Raw genomic sequence first — 26954 nt, forward strand, 5'->3', positions numbered from 1 at the left:
TCGCGACTCGGTTGATTCAGATCGGCACTTCGGAGACTGTTCGCGACTCGGTTGATTTAGATCGGCACTTCGGAGCCTGTTCGCGACTCGGTTGATTCAGATCGGCACTTCGGAGCATGTCCGCGACTCGGTTGATTCAGATCGGCACTTCGGAGACTGTTCGCGACTTGGTTGATTTAGATCGGCACTTCGGAGCCTGTTCGCGACTCGGTTGATTCAGATCGGCACTTCGGAGCATGTCCGCGACTCGGTTGATTCAGATCGGCACTTCGGAGAATGTTCGCGACTCGGTTGATTTAGATCGGCACTTCGGAGCCTGTTCGCGACTCGGTTGATTCTGATCGGGAAATTGGAGCATGTTTGAGATTTTTTTAAATTCAGATCTGGACATCGAAGCAAGTTTGTCAAACGGTTAATTGGTGATAAATGAATATTTGGACTTGAGGCTTTTTTTTACCTGTCGATTCAGCATGTGCATGGACCCACACACAAAGGTGGACACACTCTAGACTTAATCATCAGTAAAGCTCTAAACTTTTCATCCATTGTTATTAAGGACGTTGTTCATAACCGCTCTGAAAATAAGTAGCCTAAATATTGTTAGCTGATGCTAACTGTCTAGCTAACAAGCTTGCTGGTGCTAACTTGAGGTAATTTTATAAATAATGTCCAAATATTTTTATTCAACCACCTATATGTATATATATATATATATATATATATATATATATATATATATATATATATATATATATATAGATAGATAGATAGATAGATTACATCGGAAAGGATGTGATGTTCAGAACATGGTTACTTCAGTAATTATCAAAGAGGGGAAGAGATGCACCCAGTTTGGCCAGGGGTGTTTTTACACCCCAGACAAGGTTTGAGAAGGAAAAAATCATTATGAAAATATAATTATATTTTCCTTAAAATCTTCAGGCCTTATTATCATGTCATATATAACTGTGATGTTCTGTAAAACAACAAACTTTAAAATACTTTTTTCTTACTGGTGAAAATCAGATGGTCATCTCTGTTTTCTCTCAGGTATATCACAGTGTAAGCTTCACAGTGAACATTACTCTCGTCAGCGTAGTCCATATCAACAACAAAAATGGAACTTCAGATTGTGAATCATTTCAGTCAGTTCGGGAGTTCAGAGGGTGATTCATTTGAGTCAGTTTGGGAGTTCGGAGTGTGTTCGCGAATCATTTGAGTCAGTTTGAGAGTTCGGAGCGGGATCTTGAATCATTTGAGTCAGTTTGGGGATCGCGAATCATTTGAGACCGTTCGGGTGTTCGTAGAGGGATCGCGAATCATTTGAGTCAGTTCGAGAGTTCGTAGCGGGTTCGTGAATCATTTGAGTCAGTTCGAGAGTTCGATACAGGATCACGAATCATTTGAGTCAGTTCGGGAGTTCGGAGCGGGTTTGCGAATCATTTGAGTCAGTTTGGGGATCGCAAATCATTTGAATCAGTTCGGGAGTTCATAGCGGGTTCGCAAATCATTTGAATCAGTTCGGGAGTTCAAAGCGGGTTCGCGAATCATTTGAATCAGTTCAAGAGTTCGGAGCGGGATCGCAAATTATTTGAATCAGTTCGAGAGTTCAAAGCGGGCTCGCGAATCATTTGAGTCAGTTCGGGAGTTCAAAGCGGGCTCGCGAATCATTTGAGTCAGTTTCGGGATCGCGAATCATTTGAATCAGTTCGGGAGTTCGTAGCGGGTTCGCGAATCATTTGAGTCAGTTTGGGGTTCGCGAATCATAGCTGTATATGGATAGGCATTTTTAACTAATTTAGTAGCTAGTTCTAATTACGTTTTCCAAGCGTGTTTAGGTGTGATATGAACTTGTATTTTTTTGTTTTAATGATGTGCCCTTTAACAATATATTCAAAAACTAAACAAATCGTGCCTAAAAATTGCACACATCTAGGCTAATGTAAAGTTACATGAAGTCATACTAGTGCGCGTGTGCATTTTGAGTGCGTTCTTTCACTGCATTATTCAGTGTATTCAAATGCATTTATGAATGCATGTGAATGACCACAAAATTCAAGATATGGGGTTTAGAAAATGTATAGGCTATATTTATATAGAATGCCATTTCAGTTTTTCTCCAAAAATCAGCATTATTAATACAAACAATAATTTAATTACAAATACATAATGTTGCAGAATAATGTAATATATGAAAGAATAATAGCCTAATAAAAGCCTTGGTGGATGATGATGAGTGGATAAAGACTATAGCAATCAAATAGTGAGAGAGTGATCTGCTCACCTGGTTATGTTCAGAGATGTATAGTAACGAAGTAGAACTACTTCACTACTGTACTTAAGTACTAAAAGACGGTATCTGTACTTTACTGGAGTATTATTTTTTTCTCCTACTTCCACTTTTACTTCGGTACATATTTTCGCTGAGTTTAATACTTTTACTCCGATATTTTTTTCATGTGCATCATCGTTACTCGTTACAATTATAATAATGTTACGAATCATTCCATTACAAACCACTGCCAGAACTGTAGATGGCAGGTTTGATGAAGCTGGCACATCATTGAGCGAAAACAAGCGATTAAGAAGACTGCGCGTGCTGACTGAACTGCTGTGAAGAGAGACATGAACACCGAGCCGAGCCAGATAATGACTCGTTCACGAGTCAAGAACCGGTTGCATCGGTTCTCGGATGACCAGTAACGTTAGTTCTTTCTGACAGTTCGATTCAATAAACCAGTTGAAGAAAACAGTTCACCGATTCTTTTGCGCTCGACGCAATGGCATCATTGGTGTTGACTGCACATGGGCTCATAACATTAACACAGAATCAGTTCAGAATCAATCACCAAAAGAATCAGTTCTGTTCAGACGCTCTGTGTGTCGGTTTGCTTCACGCTAAATCACACATGCCCAGTATCATCAGCTCCTCGGTTCACGAATCGGACGCGTCTGACAGAAACGGTTCTTGACTCGTGAACGAGTCATTATCTGGCTCGGCTCGGTGTTCATCTTCAGTTCTCTCTTCACAGCAGTTCAGTCAGTGTACTGTTTGAGTCAATGAATTACTCCGGGATATTGGTTTGTTTTAACTCAGAGGGAGTGTCAGACACATTAAACAAGTTAACAGCTTAATTCATCTGTGGATTAATGCGTATTAGAGATGCGAACTGTTTAAAACGATTCAATTCGATTTGGTGGACTGTTTCAAAAAGATCCGGTTACATCGAATGATTCGTTCGCGAACCAGATATCACAAACTGCTTTGTTTTTAACTGTCTTAACAACAGACACGGAAGAGAAGACAATGCTGAATAAATTCGTAATTTTTGCTATTTTTGGACCAAAATGTATTTTCGATGCTTCAAAAAATTCTAAATGACCCTCTGATGTCTTATGGGTTTGAAACAACATGAGGGTAAGTTATTAATGACATCATTTTGCAAATTGGGCTAACTAACCCTAGTAACCTTAATGTTTTTTGTTTACAAGAAGTTACAGTCAAAGGAATTGTGATTGTCCTTTAGGTTAATCATTTGAAATAGTAAAAACAATATGTTCAAACTTTTGACTACTTTCTTTAATAGCTACATAACACAATACTTCTACTTTTACTTTCAGTACTTGAGTAGTAAATTTTAAAATAGACTACTTGCAATACTTAAGTACAAAAAATGTTGAATACTTTAGTACTTCTACTTAAGTGTGGTGCTTCAAGAGCACTTCAACTTCTACTCAAGTCACTTTTTTGATAGAGCACTTGTACTTTTACTCAAGTATGGGTCTCTAGTACTTTATACATCTCTGGTTATGTTCGCGGTCCCAACCGAAAGAACAGCAGCCTTATGAGAGCAAGTTTTGTATTTAATTTAGAAACCAAGGTCTTACAGTCTAGAAGAAGAATGGAGAAGCTCATAGCCCAAGTTACTTGAAGTCGAGTGTTAAGTTTCCACAGTCTGTGATTTGGGGTGCAATGTCATCTGCCAGTGTTGGTCCATTGTTTTTTTGTTTTTTTGAAAACCAAAGTCATTGCACCCGTTTATCAAGAAATTTTGGAGCACTTCATGCTTCCTTCTGCTGACCAGCTTTTTGAAAATGCTGATTTCATTTTCCAGCAGGATTTAGCACCTGCCCACACTGCCAAGTGTTCAAGTTGGTGAAATGACTATGGTGTTGGTGTGCTTGACTGGTCAGCAAACTCACCAGAGCTGAACCCCAGAGAGAATATATGCGCTATTGTCAAGAGGAAAATGAGAAGCAAGACCAAAAAATGCAGATGAGCTGAAGGTCACTGTCAAGAAACCTGGGCTTCCATACCACCTCAGTAGTACTTTCCAGAAGGCCAACAATTCACTAAATATTTATTTTTTTTGGTCTTATGAATTAATAAATAATTATTTGTTGAGATTGGTGAGTTTTTGTTAAATGTGAGCCAAAATCATCACAATAATATAACCAAATACTTAAACTACTCCAGTCTTTGTGCATTGAATTTATTTAATACACAAGTTCCACAATTTTTGTTGAATTACTTAAATTAACTTTTTCACGACATTATAATTTGACATCCACCTGTTAATAGTCTACTTCTTCCTGTGTATATTGTGAACACATACGAGAGCTTTTTTGTGCATTTCTGTAAAGCAACTTTCATTTCTTTAGTAGGCATTATTAAAATTAATGTTCTGAATGTGATGACGTCGCGCCTGCGCTCAGTGGTCGCAGATCCATGTGCGCGTGCACGAGGAGCTAGCGGGGGCGGGGCCGGGGGCGTGCAGTGTTGACGGACTAAAGAGGCATCATGTCCGACACAGCCGCTGCGCAGCTAAACAACAATGAAGAACCGGGACTCAACGGTAAAACTCCGTCTGTATTTCTTCAGGGAAAACTCAGGAGGGATCCTAACGTCGCTTTAAAACTTCCTTGTGTGGGTTGTAGTTTTCTCTGGAGCTGCCAAAAGCTGTTATGCAACATTTATTGTCTTACTGAGCTCAATGGCTGGAATTTCCTTATCGCTCGTAGAGGAGAGGCGAAAGGGCGGAGCGTAAGAGGGCGTCGTACCGATGGAGCGAATGAGAGTGAAGGAGAGCGGGAGTCGGGGTGGAGTTGCTTGGCAACCCAGAATGATTGACGGAACGTAAGCCAATTGTTAGTTATAGATTAAGTTCGAGCGCAGTGGAGGCGGGGTTTCGATTATATCAAAACAAGGCGAAGAGGGATCTGAGAAAAATGGAGGCGGGGGGGCGTGTCAAAAAAATTAAGAAGCTGAATATTGCGATTTAAATCGACTGGGTTGTGCCACTAGTTGTACATCGATGTTATAAAGTAATTTAAGGTCTATAATGTAATTTATAACGGCTCTCTAAATCGGTCTCAATTTTGTCAAGAAGCCCCCAAAAGCATGTCCAACCAAGTCAAGTGATATAAAAATGCTTTTATGCTTTCCTAATACATGCTCATGTTCTTGTTGTGCAAAATTCACCAATGCACATTATTCAAAAGTCAAGCCATCTTATTTTTCTTCTTGATATAAATATCTTGTCATATAGAGACATTTTTCACCATAATCAATTCTCAATAAGCAATCATTCATGAATATTCTGAGGCACTTGGGAATTCCACCCATTACGGAAGATGCAAATTAATCTGTTAATTAATCTGTTTAATAGGCAATTGTATCTTTAAAACCTAGTGTATCCTATGACCAAAAAAATGCTGTCTAGATAGGCAGCTCTATGGGTTTTAGCAAACAGTTTGTCTTTCAGAATGTGCAAACTCATTAAAATAAGTCATCCTGTTTATTAGCTAGTGTTTAATGGGGGTCAATAGTAGGTTTATGGGCGTCTGGTGCACAGACAGATCTGGGTTACAGACATGGTAGGGGGATGGGAGAGGTTTGATGTGCCAGAGATTACATAATCCCTCCCTCCGTCCCATGGTGAATTCCTTCAGAGCTGCTCCAGGATCAGTGTGTTGCTAGAGCTGGCGTGTTGAATATTTTACCACACTAATGTAGTCGTTCACCACTTTTTGGCCAGGGTATAGCCTAGATGCCAAAACTACTGAAGCCTGTTTCTACCAAAGGATAGAAAAAAAGGTACAGTGGGGCACTAAAGTTTGGGCACCCCTTGCAGAAGTCACAATTATGCCTTTTTTATTTTTTATTCAGTGGCAGAAACAAGCTTTCAAACCAAATAAAACTAAATTTGTGCATTTTGTTTCAGCATGTGAGTAGTACTTGCCTATGCATAACTTGTCTACACGTTGTCAAGGTGTTGCTGTGAAGCTGCTAGGGTGTTCTGAGTGGTTACTATGTGGTTAATCTAGTTGCCAGATTTGTCTGGGTTCAATGCAAGTCCGAAGTCTTCTCCATTTTGTGTTGTTGTGATGCAGCATGACAACAAATGCTCACAGATGAAGAGCTGCTGGAATGCATTCTGCAATGGCAGTTTGCCCGTATCTGTGGGCAAATACAGAAGTTCAGTGTTGTGGGCTGCTGAAGGATTTTGCCATAATAAGATGTGCTGATTTAAGCAGGACGCTGGCTTATTAGTGCTGCTTGATTATGACAAATGTTGTTGATTACTTCCCTTGATATTGCAATGACGACAGTCAACAGTGGATGTTTTTTTCTCACAAGTCAGTTTCATATTCCCTTTTAAGCAAAGAGTGTGTTTTTTGGATGTCCTTTACTTAACATTCGGGTGCTCTGTAGTCTGTATCCACAATCTCCTGAGTGAGTCTGCCTTAAGAAAGAATTGAAAACGCACACCCAGCTCCCTTAAAAAACTCATTTATAGTGGATTTCATTGGATTAAAAATAAATAAATAAAGACGGGCCCCTTGAAACCATTGATGCATTAGTGTTGTGAAGCAAGAGCCGATGCTAAACACTTTTGGGGGGTTTTCAGGGTCCTGGGTGGAGCTGGAGATTAATGGAAACACTCAGCAGCAGACCCCCAGCTTGCCCTCGCTGCTGGGGAATGGGAACCAAGGCGAGTCCCAGGCTTCACAGGCCCTGGAGGCCGTGCAGGAGGAAGAGGAGGTTCTAACAGGAGGACTGGAGCACGTGCCTTCCTCCTCCTCTATCCATAATGGAGACATGGAGAAAATCCTACTGGACGCCCAGCACGAGTCCAGCCCCAGCAGCTCATCCTGTCACAGGTACGAGACTTACACATGCCGCTAAACTTTCTTTTATTCTCAGAAACTCCGCCCTCCAAACCAGAATACTCAAAATGATTGACAGGAGGAGAGTGTTTCTGATTGGCTAAAAAAGAATGGGCCACTCCCCAAAACAGGGTGATTATAGATAAGTTAAAACATTTTTGTTACTTGAAATAAAAATATATATATTTAAAAAAATTTATTTAAGCTAGATTCCCAGGCAACATTTCTGATTAAATTTTTTTGTTGTTCAGCGTTGTACACTAAAATATCCAAAACTGAAACAAAATGTATAAAACTATATAGACATAGAAAGAAAAAGGGAACAAAAACTTAACAAAAATTACAAAAACACAACAAAATGACTAAACATTTCCCAAAAATTAAAATGGAAAATATTAAAATACATTCTAATTTAAACTGTTAATAAAAACTGTATCTCAGTGATACAATGGTTCACTGCCCCATATTTCAGTGTTATTTTAGTATTATTAATATATTATTAAAGTATTTATTTACTCATATCTTTTATTTTAATATTTTCAGTTTTTAATCTTAGTAATTTTATCATATGCTTTTGTCATTTAAAATAAATGTATTTTTTTTTCTAATTATATTTTGTCTAGTTTCTATTTAGTTTTATTTTTTACTTTACATTTATCATTTTCATTTAAATTTCATTTAAAGTTTTTAATTTAATGTTTAGAATTTGTTTTATTTCAGCTTTGTTTCAAATGACCAAAAAACAGTTTGTAATCATTTTATTTTTAGTAAAAAATAACAACTCTGCCCTCAAGATATTTTAGTGACATCAGACAGATAGTAATGGCATTTTATGTGTAGTATTAAAATAATCTGTTATCCATTTTTTTTTCTTTTTGTCCTTGACATCCACTTACTTGTATAACACTAACCAGTGTGTAATGCACCAAAAAGTTTCATATTTAAAAATAAAAGCGCTGAATTTTTATGTATTTTAACCATTTTCATGACTCTTTTGTGGTGCACGTATGCTCAGTTCATTATATACGTTCCTTATTACCTGGAATACTGAATATGATAGTAAATTCATAGATTCAAATTCACTTGATCCAGAGAGAGGAGGCTGTCTGTGGACAACACTGGTGTATTCAGCATGACGTTTAGTCCCAGAGGAGTCCTTTGATTTAGCACTTCTATTCTCTCTCTCTCTCTCAATAAAGTTTAATTCACTCTTTACATGATTCAGGCTTCTGTTGTTCTCTTGTTTAATGTAATCTGTATTTTACATTTCCCTGATGTGTTTACAGCCCACCACGACCACACAGTCCTGACCAGGATGAGGGGCAGATCATGTTTGATGTGGAGATGCCCAGCGAGAGAGACTGTCAGGTAAGAGCAGCACACAGTATATGAATCTACAATAATCTACTGTCATTATTGAACTAATATCTATCATTGATGGTACTGTTATTTAATAAACACACTTTAAAAAGTGCCCTTTATCAAACATGCCGGGGTGGTTTTAATCTCCTTCAGTCAGAAGATGATAGTCTGGAGAAGGACAAAGAGGATGATATCCTCATGAATAAAGGGGAGAGTTGGGTGGCAGACTGGTCCAGTCGACCAGAGAACATCCCCCCAAAGTAAGAACCTATACCAAAATAAAACCATTTAGTAAGTATGCTTCCACATGACAAATTTATTAATTCCTAAACAAATCCAACATACCTAATTCATAAAATATTCGGTTCTCTTTGAAACTATTATTATTTTTATTAAAAATATATATTTATTTAAAAATATTTAATGCATCTTATTTTATAATATACTGTGTATATATATATATATATATATATATATATATATATATATTTATTTATTTAATTCATTTTTATTTGTATTCAAATATTTATTTGTAATATTATTTATTAAACTGTATTACTTTTTTTTTTTACATTTTATTACAAATTTTATTTATTTAAAAAAATATATTATAATTTTTTTCAAAGTCTGTTTTATTTCATCAGAAAAATACTTGCATTTTATTTTACTTTATTTTAAACCCTCAGTGAAGTACCAAACTCACAAGAGAACTGTTCTGCGATTTAAACAGTTTTTTGATATGAAGGTCAGTGAGATAAAAGTATGATCCTCTTTTACTGTTTGCAGGGAATTCCACTTCCGCCACCCAAAGCGTTCTGGATCTGTGTCTCTGAGCATGAGAAAGACAGGTGCTATGAAGAAAGGTGGTGTGTTCTCCGCCGAGTTCCTCAAAGTGTTCATGCCCTCGCTGCTGCTCACCCACATCCTGGCTCTGGGACTGGGGTGAGTGTCAACACACACACACATAAACACACACTATCTAATCAAGAGGCTACTGTATTTCTTTTTTTTTTGTTGTGTAATTAATATTTTAATGCCTACTGCATGTTGAGTTAAATTGGACAAAATTATTTGTAAATAATTGTGTTCTTACGGATATTGACATTACTTTTTCACTGGTGGGTTTTCACCGCAAAAACACTGTAAAATGTGAATATAATTTTTTGAGAAAATCTGCTGCAAAGCCAGTTATTTTGGACATCAATAATCTGAAAAAAAAAGACTGTTTCACCAAATTATATAGTAAATTGATCCAGCATTTAGAGTTGGCCCTAAATGTATAGCATATACATATATATATATATATATATATATATATATATATATATATATATATATATATATATATATATATATAAGATACAGGAATATTAGTAAATATACTACATCTAGGCCTGTCACAATAACAAGTTTTGATTGTGAGTGTCAACAGCATAAAATGCAAGAAGGCCTTCACACTTCCAAATGACAACAAACTTTAATTTTTTTTGAATATTTAGATTGTGGAAATTAAGTATCCAAATATTAGATACCTTAATAAATAGTAAATAAACTTTTTTTACTTTTTTTTTTTACACAAAGTGCAAAGTAACGAGTAGAAAAAAAGAAAAATGCACAACTAATTTGTTTGGAGATTTTTCCCTCTACGGATTTTTCCTGGACCTTATTTTCTCTGTAAATAAGACACACTCACTACTTAAGAAGTCCGATGTCTGTATGCATAGAAGCACAGATCCCTAAACAAGACTAAATCTGCAGATTAAACTTTTTTTGTAGAAGCATGATTTAAATTTGAACAAGGTCCTCAAAACTACACCATGCCATGTACGAGAAGCTGCAAAAGACACAGGTGCAAGTGGAATGTACAAAACATGGTGACATAAATTTTTAAGTAAATATAATTGGCAATACATTGCTTCAGCAAAGATTATTGAGGTCATGTACATATACAGGCCTAACTAAATCTATACAATCACAATGTATTTCCTTTTTTTAGGGTCTACATTGGGAAGAGGTTGACTACACCCTCCACCAGCTCATTTTAAACCTGAACAGACCCCAGTGCCTGGACGCCCCATCATGAGCAACGCTGGCACAGCAGTGGCCAATCATGTGATGATCCCTCTCTCTCCCTCTTTCCTTCATTCTCTTCCCATCTCTGTCTTTCTCTTTATTGTGTCTTTGAGCCCACAGTCCTGATTTCCCATCACACCCTCTGCTGGGAGACATTATGCTTGTTGATCTTTGGCTGTGTTGCAATTTCTTGCCCTCTAACGCTGTGGCTTACTAACATGTTATAGATGTTTTTATTTGAACATGTAGTGAATAATTCACTGACATTTATTTTTCATGCCTCGCTATTACATGAGATAGAGCCCCAGTACAACCACAGCCATATTACCCTTTAATTTTTTGCATGACGCACTTCATATGCAACTAATAGAGAGTCTGGATATTGCCGGGAATCTTGGGAACATATTAACTCTTAATAAGAAATTAAGTTTGTTCAAAAATGAGGGATTGTGATATTTTATTCTAGAGAAGATATTCTAGAGAGATGATTTTGCTCACTATGCTGCGCAATTGAATTCATTCATGTCCCTTAGTGAGAGACAGCATCAAAAATGCATGTTAGTCAGAAGAGAACGAGGACTGTTTAAAGACAGACCAAGTCATTCTTTACATAAGATGCATTGCGTTTGACTGTTACGATATATTGCGTAGAATGTAAACCTTGAGAGGTTCCTCTCGGTTCTGTTTTAGGCCCTTTTTTGTTTGCTCTTCTGTAAAGATCCAATACGACAGGCACAAAACTGAAGCATCACTTTATAGCTGCTTTATAGTAGTATTAAAATGTATAAGTAAATCACAAATTTACATTAACAATTCATGTTTTTTTTTAATCGTAAGACCTTAAGCTAAAGACATCAGCATGGACGTACATCTGTTTAAGAGCCAAACTGGTCGGGTTAGTTTGTGTATTACTAGTGAAGGTTAGCGCACACAAACTCACATGCTCTGGCTTGCCTTGATGCATATCCTGCTTGCATAAATTTTTGACTGTGTATCTTAGTGCCAAAGGGTTTCCACCGCCAACCCAACATGAGTCGCTTGCTCCTCACATAGACTCATTAATGTTCCTCTCAGTCACTCAGTATTGACAACACCTTACAAAGACCTTTGGTTTTACTGTGAACAGCCTGTGGATGTTAGGTATAGTGTTGGGATAGTTGTGTATTATACGCTGTTGTGCGTACTTTTGTCTAAAATATCCACGTCTACATATTTATATGCAATGTGGTGTAGTTTTACAGATAAAATGGCTTTAACAGGTTTACACTCACTGATTTACAGATTAAATTTGTCACGAACATGTCCAGGTCATGTTTCATCCCATCTGAGTGATTATATTTTCATTTATAAAGACTTAAGCCAGGATTAAAACCATTAAGACATCTGAGGCATTATTTTCATAAGAATTAAGCACATTTTTTCATTACCATGATTTAACATGAATTATTTATATTTAAACATATTTATACATCATGGTTAAGTTGGTTCACTGCCCTTGAATTTATACAGCTTTTGATTAAAATAAACAAATCAAATTAAATCAGTAATTTTCAAATTGTAAAATACATTTGTTTAGAGGAAAACATGCAAAACTATTTTAAAACTAGTTTGAAAACTAGTTTACAAAACTAAAGTATTTTAAGAAATTATATGTAATTTTATTTATTATTATTATTTTACCTTTGATTTTTGGGTAAAAGAAAAACCTGGACAATTCACCCGCACAGTATAGAGTAACGCTTTTACTAACCAAAGTGTTTCATACAAAAAACTAACAGCTACCCAAACCGGTTAACAGGTCACCCTTTGCATTAAGGCCGTCTGTGTAATTGTGCCACACTTTGCTTTTTTTTCCCTCTGTTTTCATGCTTTCTTTCTCTCTCAGAGGGGGAATGGAAATACAAGAGGCCAATTAAGTGTCACTTCAACCGTGCCTCGACTTTTACTTGCACCTGTTCTGAGCCCCATTGCATGTGTGTGTTCAGTGAATTTACATCAGGATGTGACGGAGATGAAGTGTTCCCCTGTGTGGGGCAGAATGAGAACTGTGAATGGAATAGATGTAGCTCATGTCAGAAAAGTTAAACTAGGCCTGCCTGGTCTGTGTCAGGTAGGATCACCAAATGAGATGTTTTACGCACATTATGATGTTTTTTCTTCTCTGTTATATCTCTTTTTGTTGTTTTAAAATTCAATTTTTGCTTTAATCATGAGTGTGGATACTGGAGGGCGGGGCCCTTGTGATTGACAGCTCCACCATGTGTTTCGTTTGAATTCCAGTAGCGACTGGAGTGATGAAGCAATGAACATGTAGTTTCTTGTATTTCGCTGGTATTGGAGGAAAAGTGAACTGATATTAAAATACAACCTGACATTCACCATTTCCTTTGTTGTCATTCCATTGTTGAACGTTCCTCGTGTGTTTGCTTTTTCCATGTGACAAGTTAGGATGTTATATGAAAACTATTATCTTAGTTTAACTACCCTATTATGTTTATCACTTACATTTTTTTGCATTAATATGCACGTAGAACCGAACAAATGTAGATTAAAACTGCGGTACAGTTACCCTTTGGCCTAAATATTTGATTCAAAGTTAATATTTCAATAATTTAACAGCACATTTGCATGTTTACAGTACTTCAATGTTTATAAATGTTCACAGGAAATAAAGGGAAAACTAAATATTTCATCTTTTGTTTATTTATTATTATTATTTTAACATAAATTTGACATTTTGTTTTGTTAATTTTTAGTATTAAATCAATTCACAAAGCCCCTGCAGTTTCAGCAAAAAAATAAAATAAATAAAAAAACGTTAAAAACCCTGCTGTTTGTCTTAAAATTGAGATTGCTTTAGTAAACCAACAGTTGTTGACAGTCCGAATCCTAACCTAAATACCCTTAAAATGATAGAGAAATTATATCTAAATGCTCCCATTTTTTCTTAAACTGTGACTTTTCCCGTATGTTGTCCCAGGGTTTCTACAGTTAAAACATTGTGCTAATAAAGTCAAGGTCATGGGTTCGATTCCCAGGGAATGCATGAACTAATAAAATGTACACCATAAAAGCATCTGCCAAATACATAAATCTAAATGACCAAAAGTGTCTTTAGTTTAAAAATAATAATTTTCCCTCTTTGGTTCAGTGATCCTGATCCCGCCAAACTCAGTTTTCCATCTCTCAGCATCTTAATGTTCATAGTTTTGGAGTACACTTTGCTTAAACCCCTTTGTAATGCAACCCATTCGCATGTAACAGATCAACAAATGTTACTTCAAACGGAAAATATGGGCTGTGTCTTTGTGATTCTTTGACGAATTGGAATGAAACTTGCTATGCATATGCAAGACCAGTTTGGTGACTACGGTAAACAATTCTTCAAGCTGCATGCCTTTCCGCCAATTTAATCGATTTGAACAGAATTTCTTTTTACTGCTCCTCTACTAAATTTGTCAACATTGGCTCAAGTCATAGTTCAAGCCTCAAGAAAGTCACTTAATTAATTCTTTTTGTAAACGTTAGAGGAAACGTGGCCATAGTTTTACTGTTTGCCGAACTTGGTTATTCTTCTATTTATTGTCGTATAGCAGCTGATGAATCTCACACACTTTAAAAAATGGCTTACTTCCACTTTGCAAAATAAGGTGGATATAATTTCTACACTGCCCTAGTAGTTAATTGGGTTGCAGTTCCTGTCAAATGCTATAGAGATGAAAAGATTGAAAATCTATTCTGGGCCTTTAAAGACTTTTCCTTTTTCCAACACTAGGGGCGCTGTGACCTAACAAATTCACGATGGATGTGCTGTTGTTGTTTGTCCCTCTCATTCCCAATTATGTATCATGTCATTCTTAACTAATCTATGGCAAAACCATTCTAGCATTTCCATTAATCTTCAATTAATATGTATCCATAATGTGCAACCATAATGCGAGTTCTCAAGGTGCACATGCGTGTGTTTGATGGAAAAACTCACATAAAGGCTGAGGACGTGTGAATGCATGTGATTGTTGAACACTGTGAATGTGGGGTTTTATGTTTTTTATTTGGTCAAATGTCTCCACAGGCAGGCAAGCATGTGACCTGTGCTCTGATGGTGGTCTCTCCTGTCCTGATGCATGAAAACCGCATGGAGCAGGATACGCTTTTATTCTGTTATGTGCAAACTTAAAATATAGAAAACTAACAAATGCTTCAGTGACAGATAAAAGCAGAATGATGCTTTGTTTAAAGGGAAAGCGCACCCAAAAATGAGATATCTGATGCTTGTGATGTTCAGACCTGCTTGAGTATCTTTCTTCTTCAGTCTTCACAAAGCTGATTACTATTATAATAAAATTATAGAAGTGTTAAAAATATGTATATTTAAAATTGGATTCTGACTTGTTCCTCACATGAAGGATTGTATGACTTCAGAAGATATTCAGATTGAAATATAGTGAAGTTGTGCATGCACTACTTTTGTCCTTTTCTGAGCTTGCCAGTAAACCTCAAATCTAATTTTGGGTGCACTCTCCCTTTAAAAGCTCACTCAAACGGATCAGTGTTTGAAGATGATTTGTGATGTTCATATTTAATTTCATAATGGAACCATGGATACTTCAAGCAGATTTCTCTCTGTTCAAAGAATGTGAAACTGTTTTCAGTCTTATTTTTTATTTTACATTTGTCTTATTAGTATGATTCTTTTATGCCACTGCCAAAAGAAAAACCTCTTCCCCTGTGTTTCCTTCGCTTGCCTTAATTACTACATGCTGAACTTTTATTTGGATGGTGTTTTGAAATACAAACCAGCTTTGGTTCTCATAAGTAACCCACTGTGTATAACTGTTTTCACAAAATAGATTTAGCGACATTTAGATCATAGCGTAAACCTGTATCTGTTGATCTGTGGAAGACTTTTTTTAGTAATTACAGTGAACTCTTCTTCGTGTTGACTTCTGTTTAAATCTCATTTATAGGCGGACACAGAGCTGTTAGCTTTCTTTTGCCAAAGCATTTTTAGCTGGTCTTTGTAGAATTTGAACTGATTCGAAAAACTTGTGTATATCATGTCTAGTGTTTTGTTTGCATTAAAAGTAAATACATGATGAAGGGATTTTTATGTTGTTTCTGAGTGTGTTTAAATTGCCAGTTAAATTGCAGTTGAATTTGATCCACTACGAGAGCGATTTGAGTTCATTTTATTCACACTTTGTTTAATATGGATATTCTTTAACAAAATACTCCTTTGTGTCTGATTGGTAATTTTAGAACACTGCATAATATATATATATAATTATTATTTTTATTTTTTTATTTTTTCAGTGTGAACACACTACTTGCACTATTTATGCTACAAAACGACATATTTGTTCCTACTTGTACATAATTCTACTCAGGGTTTACTGTTTCAAGTGAAATGGCCTATTGTCACGTGACCTCACCACAAAATAATAATTTTGTAAAAAATAATTTGTTTTGTATTTCTAGTCTAAAGTATTCCTTGAAATTCTAATCATATAACAAATAAATGGGGAAAAACGTAAATATTTACAACGATTTTTGGAATCAAATATTCCTATATTATTTATTAACTGGAATTGAAACTAGAGTTGCATACTGAAACTATATAGAAAGTGTAGATAGTAAACAGTGCAGGGATATTGTAGGCCTGGTCAGTGATAATTAGCACATTACTGCCTCCTAATGGCTAAAAAGCCAAACTGGTGTTAAAAATGAAACCCTGAAGTGGCAGTAAAACAACCATCCATCAAGAGCCACGGATGAGCACAATGATTTTAGATCTTAGCAACTCTAGGAAGAGCAAATGAGTGTTTATTCTTAGTGTAAAACATGCTGTAGTTTAGTTTGTGTAGTTGCATGCTGGAGCTGGGTTCAGCTTCCAAAGCAGCTCATTGGTTGCTTCTTTTCACAGTCACATTGTCTTTGTTATGCCATTCAACAATGTGAGATGCTTCCAAATAGTCTGTACACTAATTTTTCCTTTGTGCAGCAAATTGGTCACATTAATAAAGAATGATTAGCAATGCACAGAAAACTGGACCATGAAATACCAAATTATCTCACAAGAATGGGATTCCATTGTGTTCTTCATTTATGGGAGACAGGCGTAGAGGACCAGCCTACCCAGTAACCCACTGCAACCATAGAAACTCAGTGGGAGGAGTCTGTGGGCTTCCATTCACGTCATTGGCTGCTGGCAGATGTTCTGAGGTTGCATATGTTGAAGTGGAGAGGTTGTTTCTAGATTTACATGTGTGTGCACAAGACTATAAGATAAATCTAATGCTAATTAATTATCTGTCAGCATATTCCCATTATATTATAGTTTCCCCTATAATGTTTAAGTATGAAAATCTCTTTTGCATCTTTAAAAGTGCCTCTTCTTTGATAAGGCCTGGCATATTTTAGTGACACTAAAATGTGAGTTGAGATTCCAAAATATATTTACACTGATGCTTAACCTCCTGAAACCCGAGAGATTGCCTGTTGTGCATTTTATAATTTTTCTTGCTATTTGGGATATGTAGGACCTAATAAGTATAATACCTAAAATTTGTTTTTGTACAGGAAGTAGTTTTCCCAGAAAAAAGATGTCCTCATGTGAGGACAGTGGGTCTATCATGATGTGAAATGCTGCAAAGCAGTTTCATTCACTTTGCAAGCACAGATGCACATTGCATGTCATGCATCGCACACAGGATTTCCCAGTGCAGCCTTGTGCTCTGCATTCATGCATTTCATTTATAAAGTTATGTTATGTCCTCGGCAGAGGACATCGGGACTCAATTTCTAAAAAAAAAATGAAAAGACATGAATGAAAATGCATAGGCAAAAACAATAGATTTTTTTAAATCACCAATAAATTTTTAATGTTCAAGATTTTTTTTTTTTTTTTAGCAAACTTTGTATAAAGATGATTCTCAACTATGGTATAACAGAATAATTCTGTATAACATTTTTCTTTCTGCAAAATGTGTGTAAAATTACCATTAATGGGTTTTCTAATTATATACAATGTATCTATAAACTAAATCTAATTTGCATATAAATGTGTTTTTGGGGCAACATGTAATGAAAAAAGAAGTGTAATAATGTGAGTAATAATTGTCAAGATTTTCATAATAATATATAATATTTCATAGAATATTGAAATATAATTTCTTTCTCTATTCATTTGTTATGTCTCCAAAAATGCGTCATAAGCATGCGTTTAGTCCCGGTGTCCTCATCTGAGGACATGTATGAAATCAATGTCCTGTTTAGTAACAGAAAGTCATATTTTGATTTGAAACCCCATAACATATTTCTGAGATGTTGATTTATGACACAGAATTTAAAAATTAGACAGATTTAAATGATAACTACAATATATTATAGAAATATTATCATATTTCTATAAGAGTGTCACTAAATTAATTTCAGACATTTTGATGACCAAGGAGAGGGAGTGGTCATGTGAAACATCCAATCATTTGGTATCTCTGAAAAGCCCTGAATGTGCTCTGTACAGGACATCCAGATCTAAAACTGTGGCATGAACAGACTCAGAGAAATTCACAAAAATATAATGCCCTCATATGAGGCCACAGGGTCTCAAGAGGCTATGTCATAAAATGTAATAAAGGCACAATAAATTATATAATCTTCATCAGTAATATAAATAAATTGCACGAATTGTTCTAAATTAATATATTATAATGTTATATTGTTTCGGTAAGGTTTTCTGGAAACATCAGCAACTTAATAAAGAAAGAAAGAAAGAAAGAAAGAAAGAAAGAAAGAAAGAAAGAAAGAAAGAAAGAAAGAAAGAAAGAAAGAAAGAAAGAAAGAAAGAAAAAGAAAGAAGAATAGCTGCTTACCTAATCATAATGAAAAACAATAACTCGACACAAAAGATTTCCTAAAAGCTGTGATTTTATTTAAGAGAGATAAAAAAATATTAAGGATATATTAATAAATTAATAAATAACTTTTATTATTATTATTATTATTATTATTATTACTACTATTAAGGATAATCCAGGCCAGGAGTCATTTCTAAGTTTGCAGAAATGTTGAAATGTTGAGATTTGATTTTTAATTGAACTGAATGAAATAATAAAATATATCTGGTCTAACCATAATGAATAAAGCAGCAATATTAAAACTTGTCAAATTTTATTCTACTTTATTTCTGATTTAATTAAAATGAATTATTTTAACAGCAAAAATATGTGTACGTTGTTATACAAATTGCATATTAGCCTATTCAAAAGACAGACCTAAAGAATACTATCAACAGTCATATATGCGTGTGTGTGTGTGTGTGTGTGTGTGTGTGTGTGTGTGTGTGTGTGTGTGTGTGTGTGTGTGTGTGTGTGGATCAGGGTGGGGTGTTGCGCATGCACGGTGGCTTTGGTCGTGTAAATCTCCATCAGTGTCTGTCTGGAGCGTCCTGCCGCTGCGCCGCGAGAGAGAGGAGCCCGTCACCTGAAACCCAGGGCGAATTTCATCATCCACCTTTAGAATCTCTTCAGGGTTGTCTGGAAACCTTCCTCCATCGCGTCCGGTTTGTTTCGTGCTGACGGAGGCGGGTGTCATTGAGCCGCGGGGCGTCGCTTCTCCAAACGCGCATCGGGAACCATTACGATCTCCAGCCGTCAGCGCAGAGATGTCCGGATACCAGGGCAAGAAGAACATCCCTCGCATCACTGTGAGTACAAATCTGCATGAAGATGGGCTGGAAACTCGGGCGATTAAAAGAATATGAGTAGATGAAATGACAGATAATCCAGAGATTCATATGATGGCATTTCAATGCTAAAATGATCAAGTTACATTCAGTTTGGTTTTGTAGTGGTCCAGTTATGTCAACACCATTCCATCAGATGTTGGATTACTGTCACCTCTGTCTCTGTGGATATGTGCTCAGTCCCACTTTCAAATGTGTTCCTTTGTGGGTCACTTCATTTGTTATCTTGTGAAAAGCTATCGAGCATGCTTGTAATACAGGTATCAATTAAAAAGTATATAATGCATTATTCCAGGTCATAGCCATAACCTGCCCACATTTCGACTGTAATTCTATTTTTGTTGTTAAAATGTGTCTTAGACTGCTGCTTGTTATGTTCTAAATGAATGGAGCATCTCCATGACTGGTGGTTTGCATGTACCTATGATGTGAATGATTTCAGTGCATTTTCTTTCATTTAAAAACAACTGTATGAAGAGCTGTTATACATGCATGCATTATTTTAAAATCCTAAGATTATACCGTAATGCATAGCTTTAAATGAAATAAATATAACTTTTAGCCGTTCTTATTTTATCTCCAGTGAATATGAAGCAATGCCTCTTTGCAGTTCCTTGGAATTCTTTGTTTTGGTTTTGCATGCACTGGAAACATTCACTATAAGTACGTTTCAATTCATTTTAAAACAATTTAATGGAAAGCTGTTAAACATGCATGCATGATTTTAGGAATATACCATAATGTAAAGGATGCCTTAAATAAAAAAGTCCATTTTTGCACGATATATTACTCGAATATAAAGTAATGCATCATTTCATTTCTTTGGAAATCCTTGTGAATGTTGTTTAACATGCACTGAAATATTCACCATCATAAGTAGGTATTTTTTATTTCATTTTATTTAATTAATAACAAGCTTTTAAGTATGCATGTATTATCTTAAGATCCTAGGAATATATATACCATATGCATAGCCTCAAATAAAGACAAGATATGTAGCTTATCTCCAATGAATATGAAGCATTACATCATTGAAGTTCTTTGGAAATCATTGTAAATTGTGGTTTTGCATGCACTGAAAATTTTTTATTGAAAAACTAGCTTGTGGAAAGCATGCATGCATCCTTTGGAATATATCATAGTCTCAAATAAAATGGGATCAAATCAAACCAAACATTATTCGCTATTCCAACAGAACCTGTTTCAGATTTAGTAGCAGAAATGTATTTTACTAGATACATCTCCAATGAATGATGGTTGTGCATGCATCGACAACATTCTCCTTCAAAAGTGTATTTCATTCATGTAAAAAGCAGCTTCAGTTTAGCTGCCATTACAATGGCCTCTGCACCCACCCCCACTGTGAGCCAGAGCTGGTTTGATAGCCATGCTAAATGCAGAGAACCGTCTCCAGAGGAAATGAATGAAAAAGCCTCTTTTGGAAAGTAGGTCAGTGAATGTAAAGTGTATGTCATGTTATGTGGTGATACATGACTGTAATATGTTTCAGTCCACCAATGACCTTTATAGTCCAAAGACAGCATGCACTGCATCGATATTCAATGGGATTGTTTTAGAGGCAATGCTGATCAGTTAGCGGAGGCTTGTAGGAACCGTCAGATCTGGGACAGGAGGGAGAAAGATGAAAACTCTGCCTTTGCCGTTAGATTTTGCCTGTAGCTCTTGGATGTCAGCTAAGCTTCAGCCATCTTAAGGGATGGTGATAAGACTGCCAGTGGGTGGCAAACACTGATACTGTGCTGCACACTCAAAGACTTAAAGGTATAGTTCACGTTATGTCCTTATTGTAAACCTTTATGCTGTGGAACACAGGCGAGTGTTTGAATGTTTTGTATACAATGATATTTCTTTGTGACATTGTCTGTTAAGCACCAAAATGAACAAAAACCTAAATTTAGTTGCGCAAATGTGGCGCCAGTTAAAATATGTGGAAATGAGATTGTATGGAAAAGAGCTGCATGAAGATTCTTAAAATTTCGTTTGGGTCCTTATAAAGAAACGCCTATGGGAAAAAGCATGTTAAATATTAGAAGAGTTATTTTTACAGATGGATGAAGTTAACATGAAATGGCATTTGCAACCTGCTGGACTTCCATGGCGTGATATCTTGTGAGTGAAGGAAGGCATTCAATAAGAAAAACATGTTGGAAAATATGAAAAACAGACAACTAAAAGATGTTTTTCATCATTTTTCTTCTTTATAATAATGTGCACTGATGTATAACTTTATATATGGAATATTAGATTAAAAAATCACATATATCACATTTAATTAAAAAATAAATAAAATAAGTTTTATATTTTATTTTTGATATAGCAAGAATATGGAATTCATACTCGAGGAGGAAATAACATTTATATTTTATTAACTGAGGTTAATATGCAATTTGGTGCAGATGCAGATATTTATATGAACAAAAAGTAAGATAATATTCTGAGAACAGTGTAGCAGCAAATCATAACATTTTATAAATATCTGTTGTCACTCTATACCTACCTATAATGTCTTTATAAGATGATGTTTGATAAATGCTTAGATAATTGATAGATGCTTAGGCAAGGGGATGGACAGGCATTTTTAGAAACTATCAAGCAGACAACAGAAGGCATGTTTGTGTACAAGAGGTTTTTCAGCAAGTTTTAGTCATTTAGAGCCCTTAGAAGTTTGTGTATCAGATATGATAAAATAGGGTTAAGAGAGCACATAAGGTAAATTTTGATGCCATGCTGTGTATTAGTAAGTCTGTCTCTTTGGTTTTAGCATTGTCTGACAGTGTCACATTGCCATCACTCGTGACAAACATGGCCTGAGCACTCGATCCTTTCTCTCTGAAACACACACATACACCCTCATGGCCCACTTTCTATCCATGTTTTCTGCTGCAATCACATTCCAGCAGCCCAGACCATGTCCTGCTTCGCCTGACTTCATCGTCTGCAGCGTATCGAATGTCTGAGAGGTTTGATAGTTTTATGTTATTCTCTCATGCTCTCATTATTTTGACAAAAATGCAGCCGTTCATTCCTTTGACCCCTGTGTGATTAGTGATCGCAATGAGATGTGTGTCACTAACCCATTATGATAGATGCAGCTCAGTTCTCAGTTATTATTCATTTGTGTTTTGGCTCCTCTCATGCACTGCAAATAAATTATTTCCTTAAAGTATTTTTTCTTAAAATGAGATGTTGTAAGTCTGCATACACCAAACTCAGACCTCTGAGAACAAGTCCTACTGTTATACTGAAAAACAATTGATGTAGAAACCATTTTCATTCAAATATTGCTGGTAAATTTTACAAATAATTACAAAAATCGTATAATCGTTATGCATTACATTACATTAAAGTTCACGTAAATGCTTTTTTCCGTTGCGGCTGTCAGTCATTCTCCATTCTGCATTCAAACCAGCATTCAGCATTTATTGTTGTTTCTAAATCATGTTACTGGCTACCAAATCATGGGAGTAGAAAGGACTATGACTTTTTACTGCAAAGCATTGCATGCTGTGGTTCCGTGTTGCTTCAAGAGCATCATTTTGTGCATCTGAAGCGCATACTGTAAGTGGTTTGTGTCACACTGTCTTTTTTGTCCTTGCATGCATGTAAAGCTGATTTTATTTTTTTTGAAAACCGCAGTAATGTAAACAAAGCATTGCAGACTAAGACCCGCAAAATAAATGATCAATGCGCATGCATTTTGTATTTTTTGTGTTTGGGCAGCATTCTTACATGCATCTTCAAATTAATATTATATATGCATTCATGCATTTATGCTGTTCATGTGAAGATTTGAGATACAAAACCTGGTCAGGCACAGAAACACTTTCACTACTGCTACACGTGATTGTACCTTCAAGAATTTAAGCGTGTTTGACCCACTTACCGGAGCACAGATCTCTTAGTTCTCAGTGCACATGACTTTTGGAAAGGTGATTTTTCTTGTGCATGCAAGATGGGAGTGCATTCTGTCCAAGGGCCATTATAACAATCAATTGGAGTATAGCTTGAGTTGGTGTGTATGTCTTTAGGATAAAAGCATTTGCTGTAAGTAGGTCACAGGAATTTGTTCTGGTATGGATGGTCTCTTATTAGCTGCCCTCACGCTCCTTGAAGTACACACTACATGTGCAGCTGAGGAAAAAGTCAATTATTAAATGCAGCATTTGTCTCTTTAATCTAAACAGAGCCACAATAGGTGTTCTTAGCTGTTGGAGATACATTTAACCATAAAAAAAGCTTTGACTTGATGGCTTGATCTAGAGGAGGGACTTTTTGCTGTTGCGTAATGACTCATTAAACACCTACACAGGCTTTACAATGGATTAAAGGAATATTCCAGGTTCACTACAAGTTCAGCTCTACAACATACTGTTGATTACTATGGAAAGATATTTCAACTGTTTTGCTGTTTGAATAATACAGGGAGAGTAGTGGTGCCAGCAACCAGAGGATTTATATATTCAAATAGCTCTTATTTTTTGTTAAAGCACTGACATTTACTCTTCCTTAAGAAACATGTATTATTTGAGATTTTGAAGCTGTCTAAATCAATGGTTTTGGTGGGACTGTTCTGCCAGATGGGTGTCAGAATATTTAGTTTTTTGTGGTTGTTTTTTGTCCTCAAACACCATGAATGTGAACATCGGCAAGTTTGTGTTCCTCTGTGGATTCAAAACATCAGGCTGGCAAATTACCAGCTCAAACAACAAACTTACGTTACTTTCCTTTTTGATTTTCTTGAGCAGACCTGGGATTTTTTTTATTTTTTATTTTTATTTTTTTCTTTGAGATGAATAGAAATATTTTGAGTTATAGTTGAAGGCATTAATGACAATGAGGAATTAATAATAGTAATTAATTAATTAATAATTCTTCCATACTTGGAACAAGAAGTAGAATTTACAATTTTGGCTATATGAAGTTTACACAGAACTAAATAATGATCTGAGATATCATCACTTGGCTGCATAATTTCAACACTATCAACATCAATTCCATGTGACAGTATTAAATCTAGAGTATGATTTCGACAATGAGTAGGTCCTGAAACCTGTTGTCTAACCCCAATTCTTTATCAACATGGATATTAAAATCACCAACTATTAAAACTTTATCTGCAGCCAGAACTAACTCGGATGTAAAATCACCAAACTCTTTAATAAAGTCTGCATGGTGCCCTGGTGAATAAATAGTTTTACAAGTTTTACTTTGCATATTTGAATATATATGCACATGTTTCCTTATGCCAATAATGTACTCAGTTTCTTTCAAATTTGTGCCATAAATACAGTCAATAGAGATTAAACAGCTACCATTTGTGTGGTCGAACTTACAACCAATTTATATTCTCAACTAAATGTCTGTTTGTACCCAAATTATCTACTTTACTAGTTGAAAGCAAATAACTTCATATTTCACCTAGATGTATAGGTTTGTTGTAATGAGTCTTCAGAATATGCCAGCGCTTGTCTGGACTCAGCATTAGTAATGAAACAACCAACAATAATACAGCGCACATGTCCATCACGGATGAATAAAAAGAGTTCATCTAGACCTCTGACATTGATCTCAAGCTCTGTCTAAACATCACAAATAACCCACATGATCGCTTGAGCTCGAGAGCCACAGTCCTTCACTATGACTAAGACAGTTAAGATTGTTTGGATATTTGAGAGCTATTTTCAGCTGACAGCATGAGTGAGCATCGGCTGTGATGATGATGATGATGATGATGATGATGATGATGATGATGAATGCGGTCTGGAGCTGCAGTGTGTTTCATAGTAAAGCAATGAACAGAGAGGCTTTGTTTCAGAGATGAATGGGGCCTGATTTCTGTTTGGATGTTTAAGTCATTCTTTCTCTAAGCCATACAGAATGTATTCCTTTAGGGGTTTAAATTGATACAGATTATGTTAGCTAATGATTGGTTAAAACTTGATTCAGTTGCCTGGGGGATCTTTTTAATGTGCGTTCATGAGATTTTAGTCTGAATTTTCTCTTTTTCACACACACATATATATATATATATATATATATATATATATATATATATACAGTAGTGTGCAAAAGTCTTAGGCCACTAGTATTTTCAGCAACAAAAAAAGTCAGTTATTTAAATTTTTTGCTGTAGTGTGTCAGTAGTAAATATCAGTTTTCATTTCCAAACATTATTATTTTTTTCCCATTAATTGTAATAATCCAGTGAGATTTTTGTTTGCACAAGGAGTCTGACAGCAGAGATCTGATCTGATCTTCATCACGTCTGTCAGAAATAACATGAAGAAACAGAACAAACTGAGACAGACTCCGATATCACGACAGTGTAATGACATCAGATACTTTTTTACTGCAGTAAGGTGAAACTGAATGTGCACCATGTTTCTGTGCTGTTCTGTGCACTGCGTGTCTGAACAGGAGGGACGCATGAGGGCTGCAGTCGATGGTGGCGTCCTGAAATGATGTTTGGGTTTATGATGGCATGTCAGAATTGATTTAGTACGATAAGAATCACTGTTTCTCTAATGTGCCTCAGTGATCTTTATGCTTCAGCTCTGATTGAACTTGATGTCCAGTGCTTGCCGGTCATGTTTTAGTGTGCTGTGTGGTTTATAACAGGATTCTGACCGTGCAGTTTGTCCCCAATCTACAGCTGCATCTCATTCATAGTTTCCTACAGTGGCCTTGGCATGCCAAGACATTTATCCAATCAAATCAAATCACTTTGTTTTTCAACATTGCTTATGTCAGCACTCATTGCAATGTTTTTGGAACCCTTTATTTTCATTGTATTTTTATGCATACAATGAAATTGTAGGACCACTGCTGATTTTGGTGTCATAATTGCATTTAAATGCAAAAATGACTCACTTACTGATCTAACTTACTAATATTTCAGATGAATAACAATTATTGATATTAATATATAGATACATGTACATTTTAACAACATTTTAAACAATTTTTTTGAACGCTTAGAAAATAAATGTTGTGTGTTTTGAGAATAAGATTTAGCTTTAAAAAGTCAAATGTTACTATGAAATATCCACATGCATTTTTTTTTTTTCATATTGAACAAGTGTTTCTGTGCTTAAACTGATAGCTTGTGATACCTATCGAGTTAGTCGAATTACTGTATAAATGCATGTATTCAGGCACTGGGAATAAATGCATTTTTGTTTAACTCTCTTGTCTCTCTCTCTCACAGAGTGACCGACTTCTAATTAAAGGAGCAAAGATAGTGAATGATGATCAGTCTTTTCATGCCGATATCTATATTGAGGATGGAGTCATCAAGCAAGTGTTTTTTTATTATTTGATGTCATTATTTTCCAATGTTGTCTTATTTTTATAAGGAACCACCGACAGTTGAGAGATGACCTTTGTGAAACTTTTTTGTCTGTCTCCAGGCAAATTGGTGAAAACCTCATAGTTCCTGGCGGCGTGAAGACCATCGATGCCCACGGCAGGATGCTGATACCCGGTGGCATCGATGTTCACACACGCTTCCAGATGCCCGACCGAGGAATGATAGCAGCTGATGACTTCTACCAGGGCACACGAGCTGCTCTCGCTGGGGGCACCA

At 35.9% G+C, this 26954-nt stretch overlaps 2 protein-coding genes across 3 annotated transcripts in view; both read left to right on the forward strand.

Moving 5' to 3' along the window:
* The first annotated feature begins 4723 nt into the window (after positions 1 to 4723).
* On the forward strand, positions 4724 to 12983 carry bnip3la (BCL2 interacting protein 3 like a). 2 transcript variants are annotated; one of them, XM_052604944.1, is made up of 6 exons: positions 4724 to 4856; positions 6912 to 7164; positions 8457 to 8538; positions 8686 to 8792; positions 9319 to 9474; positions 10529 to 12983. In XM_052604944.1, exons 1-6 carry the CDS (start codon positions 4802 to 4804, stop codon positions 10575 to 10577), a joined length of 702 nt encoding a protein of 233 aa, XP_052460904.1. In that variant the 5' UTR covers positions 4724 to 4801; the 3' UTR covers positions 10578 to 12983. The 2 variants fall into 2 exon arrangements, with proteins under 2 accessions (XP_052460904.1, XP_052460905.1); XM_052604945.1 differs by lacking the exon at positions 8686 to 8792.
* Positions 12984 to 18970: 5987 nt separating this feature from the next.
* Positions 18971 to 26954, forward strand: part of dpysl2a (dihydropyrimidinase like 2a) — a 21614-nt gene continuing 13630 nt past the window's right edge. The window contains exons 1-3 of the mRNA XM_052604921.1: positions 18971 to 19309; positions 26577 to 26665; positions 26779 to 26954. The exon at positions 26779 to 26954 is cut by the window's right edge and continues 9 nt beyond it. Coding sequence (XP_052460881.1) covers positions 19268 to 19309; positions 26577 to 26665; positions 26779 to 26954 — 307 coding nt within the window. The 5' untranslated portion in view covers positions 18971 to 19267. The remainder of the gene's footprint in view (positions 19310 to 26576; positions 26666 to 26778) is intronic.

The sequence above is a fragment of the Carassius gibelio genome, chromosome A8 (genome assembly GCF_023724105.1).
Source record: "Carassius gibelio isolate Cgi1373 ecotype wild population from Czech Republic chromosome A8, carGib1.2-hapl.c, whole genome shotgun sequence".
Lineage (NCBI taxonomy): Eukaryota > Metazoa > Chordata > Actinopteri > Cypriniformes > Cyprinidae > Carassius > Carassius gibelio.